At 36.8% G+C, this 10885-nt stretch overlaps 1 protein-coding gene across 1 annotated transcript; it reads left to right on the forward strand.

Annotated features, from left to right (window-relative positions):
* Positions 1-491: 491 nt before the first annotated feature.
* Positions 492-9489, forward strand: LOC128214839 (growth arrest and DNA damage-inducible proteins-interacting protein 1-like). The gene is made up of 3 exons (XM_052921515.1): positions 492-830; positions 5710-5854; positions 6679-9489. Exons 1-3 carry the CDS (start codon positions 506-508, stop codon positions 6983-6985), a joined length of 777 nt encoding a protein of 258 aa, XP_052777475.1. The 5' UTR covers positions 492-505; the 3' UTR covers positions 6986-9489.
* The last annotated feature ends 1396 nt before the right edge of the window (positions 9490-10885 follow it).

A 10885-nucleotide genomic window follows, 5' to 3' on the forward strand; every position in this document is an offset into this window, starting at 1 on the left:
CTAAAAAATGTTTTATGAATAATAGCCCTAGGTAATTAAGATACTATTAAGTTATTTGTAACATATGATCATCCTCATTCATCAGAGGTTTGATAATAATAAATCTAACGCATAGCATCATCACATTGGCGTACGAGAATGCATATGATCAGTGAGCTACTGAACGTAAGACATTATGAAATGACTAGATTTTTGTGAATACCAGTCCAGCATTATTGGCTATATAATGTACGACTTTATTTTTTCTATCTATTTAAGCATTCATAAAACTTGTTACAGGATCCATAAATTAGAACACCGAATAATACCAAATAACTTAATAAGATTTTACAGCCTGATATTTCTCGTTAAGCGATACCGGCGGTTACTAGCTAAGGTCCCGGGTCTCGGCAAATATAATCGTCTCAATATAGGTGCTTTGTTACACACAAACTCATTGGTCAATATCATTGGGGTATAATCGTTATGTAGTTGTTCATTGGACAGTTTCCTTAGAGTAATAAATATGGCAGCCCCCATGCAATGCTTGACTTTCAAACGCTTAAATATATCAATTTTATCAAATCTGCTGAAAAATGTTCGAATCTATCGAAGTTTGTCTGCGACCTCTCAAACCTCCGATACAGCAAGTAAAGAAAATGATGATTACGACGAACTTGAACGTCAGGAGGTTGAAAGACGAATTGCTAAATTGAGGGATGTTTCTGGATTAAATAAATTCGAGAAAGCCCGAATGAATGGTGTAATGCCCAGTATAAACTCAAACCGAAAGTATTTAAAGTCACGGTCCTTTTACAGAAAGATGTATGCAGCCTATGGATCTACTTCTGGTAATTATCATATATTTAGATTGACTATCGTTTTCGAAGCATTAGGAGGTCCACTCAATGGGAATGGGCCTTATCTTGGGTCCCTGGGGATCGGGGGGGATTTTACCAGCAATCTGTTTAACCAGGGCTTGGCTGGACCGAAAGTCAAAGTCCCAGCTTAGTCCACCTAAATGGCCGTCAACCAGTCTTTTGACGATTTTTAGACTATGGCAGACTGGTGACATCCACCATCCCAGCAAAAAGTAGCAAATGGGCCTTGCGCAGAGGATCCTCGCGGCCACAATTTTTAAATTATCTTTGTTATAAATTCAAATTTCTACGAAAATATCATTGCCTACTATCAAACACACATTTCTTTGTCATTATGCCGAAAAAACATGTTCAGATACCGTAATGCACTTACATGCATCGATTGTATCCATTTATCTGTAAATCTAGGACAAATCTGACAGGTTGTGTACATGTATGAAACGGGGTAGAGGATTTCGAATATTTTGGTCGTTAATAGGCTCGGTTAAATAACACTATTAAAAATGCAACCATTTCAATGCGCTGAAAGCTAACGTGTTTAATCGGTCAAGTTGGGAGAAGTTGATGATGATGATGTTCGTGATGATGATGATGATGATGATGATGATGATTAGGTATTACCATTTTTGAACACTGTTGCATTGCTCTGCACAAATACATAGAAAAGCGAGGATAACTGTGACTGCGCACAGGGTTAACAATCATTGACGGATGGTAGCTACAATAATGAGCGATCAGGGATACTTTTTTATTATTTTGACATTTCATGTGTATCCCTGTAACGCTACAACTCTCTACCATTTAACACTGGGCAAAAGAATATATAGTAATATCATGCATCGATGTTGAATAATAATGATATAATTGTTCGAAATGTACCTGAAAGTGATCTTAACTGGGTTGGATTTGTCGTTACAGTCGTTATTTTCACATAAATATACTCTTGGTCACGAAATGAGGTTAGCAGTCCACCATTTTTTATACATGTTGATTTTTATCGAATAAATTTGTACCCATCCGTCATAGTCCACCTAAATGGCCGTCAACCAGTCTTTTGACGATTTTTAGACTATGGCAGACTGGTGACGTCCACCATCCCAGCAAAAAGTAGCAAACGGGCCTTGCGCAGAGGATCCTCGCGGCCACAATTTTTAAATTATCTTTGTTATAAATTCAAATTTCTACGAAAATATCATTGCCTACTATCAAACACACATTTATTTATGTCATTATGCCGAAAAAACATGTTCAGATACCATAATGCACTTACATGCATCGATTTTATCCATTAATCTGTAAATCTAGGACAAATCTGACAGGTTGTGTACATGTATGAAACGGGGTAGAGGATTTCGAATATTTTGGTCGTTAATAGGCTCGGTTAAATAACACTATTAAAAATGCAACCATTTCAATGCGCTGAAAGCTAACGTGTTTAATGGGTCAAGTTGGGAGAAGTTGATGATGATGATGTTCGTGATGATGATGATGATGATGATGATGATGATGATGATGATGATGATGATGATGATGATGATGATGATGATTAGGTATCACCATTTTTGAACACTGTTGCGTTGCTCTGCACAAATACATAGAAAAGCGAGGATAACTGTGACTGCGCACAGGGTTAACAATCATTGACGGATGGGTACAAATTTATTCGATAAAAATCAACATGTATAAAAAATGGTGGACTGCTACGCTCATTTCGTGACCCAGAGTATATTTATGTGAAAATAACGACTGTAACGACAAATCCAACCCAGTTAAGATCACTTTCAGGTACATTTCGAACAATTATATCATTATTATTCAACATCGATGCATGATATTACTATATATTCTTTCGCCCAGTGTTAAATGGTAGAGAGTTGTAGCGTTACAGGGATACACATGAAATGTCAAAATAATAAAAAAGTATCCCTGATCGCTCATTATTGTAGCTAAGTCCCAGCTATTCCCCACACCGGGGATTAGGGTAAATAACTCCATATAAACCTGAAATACTATTATGGCCCTTGATCTACTTAAAAAGTTAGGTTCAAGTTTTTTAACTACTAGTAGATCTCAAATACTGTTCATTCAATGGTCTTCATAGACAGCAGTCATCACGCAATTCTGTTACATAACTCCATATTAAGTCGAAATACTTTAATGGCCCATGATTGACTTTTTTATTGCTTTATGAAGGACTCTCATAGGACTGCATGTGGGACCCCTAGGGTCAAGGTCAATGTCACTGTTAGTGTTAATAAAATAGATATAGAACAGTTAAAACTGAATCTCACAACGACGGCTAAAGGTTTTCTGACAATCATTGAAAAATCAGTTTTATCTCATTATTTGGTTCTTGTTTACTTCTTAATTTGACATTTTTATTGCTTTTGACAGACACAGATTACATCAGTATTGTATTCATTTCGAAGACAAAGCATCATAAAGTCTTGCACGCTGTCCTATGACAGACCTTGTTATCATTTCTTCTGTATATTTTGTACAGTCATTCCAGATTATTTGTGTCAAGGGTTCTGTTTGTGTTTGAGTTATATCTTCTTTTAATTTTATATTACTCTTGTGGCAAATATAAGAAAATCAAAAATAAATGTGATTAGGGTTTTTGTGTCGCCTGAAAAGACGACATATAGGGGTTACTTTTGGCGGCGGCGGCGGTGGCGGCGGCAGCGTCCGCGTCCCATTTTTGCTTGTCCGGGGTATATCTCCTAAACTATTAGTGGTAACTTGAAACTTCATATGTACATAGATCTAATTGAGGGCAAGTGCAGTGCACAAGAACTGTTACTCTTGCTTCCATATTTTTAGAGTTTTGCCCTTTGTTATTTTTCATGCTTAAAGTTTTGTCCGGGGCATATCTTGTAGAATATAAGAGTTATCAACTTGAAACTTCATATGTAGATAGATCTCATGGAGGGCAAGTGCAGTGCACAATAACAGTAACTCTTGCTTTCTTAGTTTTAAAATTATTGCCCTTTGTTAATTTTAATGCTTAAAGTTTTGTCCGGGGCATATCTTGAAGAATATAAGAGGTATCAACTTGAAACTTCATAGCTAGACAGATCTCATTGAGGGCAAGTGCAGTGCACAATAACAGTAACTCTTGCTTTCTTAGTTTTAAAGTTATTGCCCTTTGTTAATTTTCATGCTTAAAGTTTTGTCCGGGGCATATCTTGATGAATATAAGAGGTATCAACTTGAAACTTCATAGCTAGATATATCTCATTGAGGGCAAGTGCAGTGCACAATAACAGTAACTCTTGCTTTCTTAGTTTTAAAGTTATTGCCCTTTGTTAATTTTCATGCTTAAAGTTTTGTCCGGGGCATATCTTGTAGAATATAAGAGTTATCAACTTGAAACTTCATATGTAGATAGATCTCATGGAGGGCAAGTGCAGTGCACAATAACAGTAACTCTTGCTTTCTTAGTTTTAAAGTTATTGCCCTTTGTTAATTTTCATGCTTAAAGTTTTGTCCGGGGCATATCTTGAAGAATATAAGAGGTATCAACTTGAAACTTCATAGCTAGATAGATCTCATTGAGGGCAAGTGCAGTGCACAAGAACCGTTACTCTTGCTGCCATATTTTTAGAGTTATTGCCCTTTGTTAATTTTCTTGCTTAGGTTTTGTCCGTGGCATATCTCGTAAACTATAGGAGGTTTCAACCTGAAACTTATTCCGTAGGTATATCTGATTGAGGGTTCAAATGCCACCTACACTTGAAAGTTAAATGGCAACATCATTGTCTATAAATGAATAAAATGCCAATCTAACAGCTATAATGTCGACAGTAAATAATTCGTCAGGCGACACATCCGACTCGCGGAGTTCTAGTTATTTCAATATTTGCCATATTTTCATCATTTCTATGATAGCTCTAGTTCTTTTTAATTTTGCGATAATGTCTTTACATTGTTGTCATAAACAGGGTTGTCATCAAAAACTAAGAAAACGTTCAGGATATTCATATGTGTAAAGCAAAGCCCATAACTCTGGTTCTAATAATTGTTTAGTTATGCCCCTTGTTCATCTGAATAAAACAGATAAGATTTGGCATTCACTCTGTGATGTTCTTGTTAACTTTCTTTAAATAGAATAATTGAAAAATGATTTGATCGAGTACAAATAGACTGATGCAGGCTTTCAAGTGACCAAAAACAAAAAAGTAGGGATAAAGGTAGGAGGATATTTTTGAAAAAGAAGGGAAAAATAGGGATATTAAGAGCAAAAAGTAGGGATAGTAGGGCTTTTCACTTACCTTTTGGATGCAAATAAATGACAACTAAACCTATTCATCAATTGTAATGTACATGTAGTTATCTTTGCTTAGAAACCAGTGCTTAAAGAGGGATTTAACCACAGGATGAGGAGATGCGCCTGGAATTGTTGTCTCTGACTTGTCAACATGCACTACTCATTCTCATCATAGAACCCCTCTTGCAGCACTGGTGTCTTACTGCATCAAACTTATCCGCCTAAAATTCTAGAAATTGCTTCAAGATTTAGATAATTGCAAACAATGAATTGAGTTTAAACTTTTCTATTATTTCTCAAACTATTTTTATAAAAAAAGTAGGGATAGTAGGGCTTTTTCAAGAAAAAGTAGGGAAAATTAGGAGCTCAACAAAAAAGAAGGGAAAAGTAGGATAAGAATGGCCCACTTGAAAGCCTGCTGATGTATCTATGATGGCCCACTAGCCTGTTGTATTTAAGTTACCTGAAAAGTACATTGATTTTGCAAACACAGCTTCACAAGAGTCAGGTTGTTTAAGTTTGATAAACAAGCAATACGATAATTACCGTAAGTGTATGCTCTACTCCACTTTATTTCAGGAGTAAAGCCAGGAATTATGTGGCCAAGTAAGGGGGAGTTGCAGGACCTGCAGGAAATTGAGCGCGATTGGACACCATCATTTCAAGACATGGTCAAAAAGCTGCAGCAAGAGAAAACTTCGCATATGGAAGAGGAGCGTCTCAGGTAATTATCCAGGGAATTCTTGGGGCTATATTTAACACAAATTATGATTGAAATTTAATTATGTCCAGTAGTTATTATTTGGTTGTGAGGCCAAATTAGATTAAATGATTAAGTGTATGACGTTCTTAATGGATATTAGCTAAGTCAATAGAATACTGTAATCCTTAAACCTAGTTTCCTAGTTGACTTCTGATAGTGTAATAATTATGTACGGTTTAAGCTAAAGATTTATGGTTAATGGTTGCATGCTGCATCCTGTCCTTTAGAACTTAGAAGCACCCTTTAGCCCTCATGGAGTCCAGCAAATACACCCTTCTGCCTTAATATTTTTAAATATTTATACCTGGCATACATTTATTTTGTTTTGATCAAAACTTTTGTTATGATTATCAATATACACAGACTGGACATTTCTTTTACTGAAACCTGGCTTAAGTTTAGTTTAATCGTATTTTATTCTATACAATATACGCATGTATATAAATCATTTCAACCAATAATATAATTATACAATTTGTTTGAGCCACAAGTTATAACAACGTTAGAAAATGGCCCTCCCCTGGCTTATGTTTAGTTTAATCATATTTTATTCTATACAATATACGCACGTATATAAATCATTTCAACAAATAATATAATTATACAATTTGTTTGGGCCACAAGTTATAACAACGTTAGAAAATGGCTCTCCCCTGGCTTAAGCCCTACAATATATATATATTTTGTATTTATAACAAAAATGTGCGACTCAACTACAATTTGCATGAGAGTATAAAATAATAGCGTAATGAACTTGAAGACTAAGACATATATTTTTATTCTAGAATTGAAGACGTTCAAAAGAACATGGAAAAAATGCCTGATCTTATTGCTGAATACAAGAAAAAGCAACTAAAGGCAGCTGAAGTGGAAACCAGTAAAAGTGAGAAAATTGAAAAAATACAAGAAGAGTTTAGACAAAAGTTTGGATTTAGTGTTGATCCTGACTCACCAAAGTTTAAAATGTTCAGATCAACTAGGATAGCTGAAGATATGGAGAAAAAGAAAAAGGAAAAGAAAGTTACTAAAAAGGCTGCTGCAGAAAAGATGCTGCAGGATATGTTGGAAACTGGTTCAGGAGCAAAATATTAGAAACCTTCTGTAACCTTTCGTGGTTTAAGTCTTTCTTTAAAGATAGGTAATCAACAGTGGCTACCTTCAAGGAATTGTTCACAACACACCCTTTAATAAGAGCTATACAGTTAAGTTGAATAAACTGTTTAAGTATGATTCATATTGGGGCTTTGGCCGTAACATTAATTTTGACTTGGATTATTGAAAAACAAACATTCACACGATGGTCCTCAATTCTTTGAAGATGGATGTCAAATTATACCATAGTTAAGTTCTGGCTAAGCCTCCAGATGTTTAATTTGTCAATTGATGGCAATTGGCACTTTTATATTGTCATGTAATTATGCCCCCCTTCGAAGAAGAGGGGTATATTGCTTTGCACAGGCATGTCGGTATGTCGGTCGGTCGGTCGGTCCGTCGGTAGACCAAAGCTTGTCCGAGTGATAACTCAACAATTCCTGGATGTATGGTCATCAAACTTCACATGAAGGTTGGGCCTGACCAGTAGATGACCCCTATTGATTTTGCGGGTCAAAGGTCAAGGTCACAGTGACCTTTAATGGTAAAATAATTTTAAAGCTTGTCCGAGTGATAACTCAACAATGCCTGCAACCATGGCCCTCAAACTTGACATGGAGGTTGGGCCTGACCAGTAGATGACCTCTATTGTTTTTGGGGGTCATCAGGCCAAAGGTCAAGGTCACAGTGACCTTGAATGGTAAAAGGTTGTCCGAGTGATAACGTGACAATGCCTGCACCCATGGCCCTCAAACTTGACTTGGAGGCTGGGCCTGACCAGTAGATGACCCCTATTGTTTTTGGGGGTCATTGGGCCAAAGGTCAAGGTCACAGTGACCTTGAATGGTAAAAGGTTGTCCGATTGATAACTCAACAATGTCTGCACCCATGGCCCTCAAACTTGACTTGGAGAATTGGCCTGACCAGGAGATTGACGCCTATGGTTTTTGGGGGTCATCTGGCCAAAGGTCAAGGTCACAGTGACCTTGAATGGTAAAAGGTTGTCCGATTGATAACTCAACAATGCCTGCACCCATGGCCCTCAAACTTGACTTGGAGTATTGGCCTGACCAGGAGATGACCCCTATGGTTTTTGGGGGTCATCTGGCCAAAGGTCAAGGTCACAGTGACCTGGAATGGTAAAAGGTTGTCCGAGTGATAACTCGACAATGCCTGCACCCATGGCCCTCAAACTTGACTTGGAGGTTGGGCCTGGCCAGAAGATGGTCCCTATTGATTTAAGGGGTCATTGGGCCAAAGGTCAAGGTCACAGTGACCTGGAATGGAAAAAGGTTATCCGAGTGATAACTTGACAATGGCTGCACCAATGGCCCTCAAACTTGATTTGGAGGTTGAGCCTGGCCAGAAGATTGTCCCTATTAATTTTAGGGGTCATTGGGCCAAAGGTCAAGGTCACAGTGACCTTGAATGATAAAAGGTTGTCCAAGTGATAACTCAACAATGCCTGCACCCATGGCCCTCAAACTTGACATGGAGGTTGGGCCTGACCAGTAGATGACCCCTATTGATTTTAGGGGTCAAAGGTCAAATCACAGTGACCTTGAAAGCAAACTCGACAATTCTTGGACCTATGGTCATCAAACTTGACATGAAGGTTGGGCCTGCCAAGTAGATGACCCCTATCGACTTTGGGGGTCATCAGGCCAAGGTCAATGTCACAGTAACCTTTAATGCAAAAAAGTGAACAAATCTTCCCCCAATGATATCTCGACAATGCCTGAACCTATGATCATTAAACTTGACATGGATGTTAAGCCTGACCAGTAGATCACCCTTATTGATTTTAGGATTCATAGAGCCAAAGGTCAAGGTCACAGTGATCTTGAATGGTAAAAGGTTGTACGAGTAATAACTCAACAATGCCTGAACCCATGGCCTTCAAACTTGACATGGAGTTGCATCTGACTTGTAGATGACCCCTTATGATTTAAGGGGTCATCGGGTCAAAGGTCAAGGTCACAGTGACCTTGAACGAAAAAAACTTGTCTTTTGATAACTTGACAATGCCTGCACCCATGGCCCTCAAACTTGACTTTAGGTTTCTGGTGACCAGCTAATGAATCTGGATTTTGAGTTCATAGAGTCAAAGGTCATGACGGTCATAACACACTTTATCCACACACTTTAATGGTCATAATCTTAAAACAGCAACAAATCGGCTGTCATTTCGGTCCATGCATATTTCATTCAATTGTCCATATAATCTGACAACATGGCGCTCAGGGGGGCATAATGTTTGACAAACATCTCTTGTTCTTCTCCCACATCAGCCTTGATATTTTACCACAAAGGTACTCTTGCTCTTGTTGCTGTGTGTTTCTTTTAAATTAAAACAACAATTTAGTTCACAAAGTCATATATTTGTTATTTTTGACTAAGATAACTAACCGGATGTCAATACAAATACATGAAATATGCATTGTATGTAGATGCCAAAATTAACAATTACCTTGTTGCTTTCATACAATAAAATATATTTCCCATATAGCATTGCTTATCAATTAGATAACAGACCATTGATTTTAAATCAGTATATTATCTTAATCAAGAGGGACTAACGTTCTTATGTTCTTAATGATGTTTTGTGTTTACTGTGTTAAGTTACAAAAGAAAGTGACCTCATTATTTTAATCTTGTTAGCACTTTCAGACTACTGGAAAAGTGTCAAATTATTTTCTCAATTTAGGATTTGATCTTACACACAGGCCCCACCTTCCCAGAACGATCTTAATTCATGCTCTACCACTTTCAAAGTTCATTTATGTGACAGAAAGGGCATAAGGAGTATTGAAATGAAAAGGGCTGATGTAAATTAACTTGCGGGTTTTATTAGTTTGATATTACTAACAATCATTTAATAGTATAATGAATGATTCAAGTCCCATAAAGTTGGGCAAACATCCAAATCCAAATTCTTGTCCTATCAGGATCAGGCTAAGCTCACGATGTTTGTTTCATTACCGTACCATTTGTGTTGCAGAAATATTCTCATTTTAAAGAGCTCTAAGACCCTGAAGGAAATTATCTTACAGTTATTGGGATCATTTATTTTTTATTTGGTACAAGAAGTAACAGACATTCATCAGAGGTTTGATAATGATAAGTCTTACCTATGTTGTACACATCAACGCTCTGGTGTACAAGAATCCATTTACCCAGCCAAAAGTGTTTGCTATAAAGCAAGGTCACAACAGGATAAATTTCATAGGCACTGGTGTCTTTAAGCACAGCTTATTAGAACATACTGTGTCAGCTAATTGGAGGAAAAGGAAGTTGATTCGACATATTTAAGTGAATAAAGGGAAAGTTACTGTTAATAAAACAGAGTTATGACTCCTGCTCAATAAGGCCAATCTGTATACCAAGTTTCAGAACATCCAGATGTTTTCCAATATTGTGGTTGAAATAAATTGGAGAACAGTAGTTTTTGAAAGATAGTAATTTTCACTGTTACATTCTGTCTCAGTCTCACAGATGTTTTTACTTCCAAAAGTCAGCCAGATATACATGTCTGAATTTTGGGCTGGTGTCCTTTAACTATATTAAGGCATTTCCTAACGCAAGTCCTTTTCCTAATATACATGCTTTATTTTTTACCTAAAAGTATTGATTTTGTTTTGTGAATATAAAAAAAAGTCTTCTTGACATTATCAAGAAATTATATTGTATGACGTACAAGAAACTTAAATTATGAAAAGGACTTAGGAAATGACTGAATACGTATTATGAATACCTGTTCCAGTCAAGTTCTTGTAGACTCAGACTATTGGATACATGGCAGACTGTTGAAATTTTCACAACAGGTTTAATTGGCCCCCAGGACTATTCTAAATCACTATTATATCAGAGACATATACTGCAGAGTAAATTTGGTAAAAT

This window comes from Mya arenaria, chromosome 13 (assembly GCF_026914265.1).
Source record: "Mya arenaria isolate MELC-2E11 chromosome 13, ASM2691426v1".
Classification (NCBI taxonomy): Eukaryota; Metazoa; Mollusca; class Bivalvia; order Myida; family Myidae; genus Mya; species Mya arenaria.

Coding starts and splice junctions, on each gene's coding strand:
- LOC128214839 (XM_052921515.1), top strand. CDS start 506: ATGGCAGCCCCCATGCAATGCTTGACTTTCAAACGCTTAAATATATCA. Junction 831..5,709: donor AGCCTATGGATCTACTTCTG/GTAATTATCATA, acceptor ACTTTATTTCAG/GAGTAAAGCCAGGAATTATG. Junction 5,855..6,678: donor ATGGAAGAGGAGCGTCTCAG/GTAATTATCCAG, acceptor TTTTTATTCTAG/AATTGAAGACGTTCAAAAGA.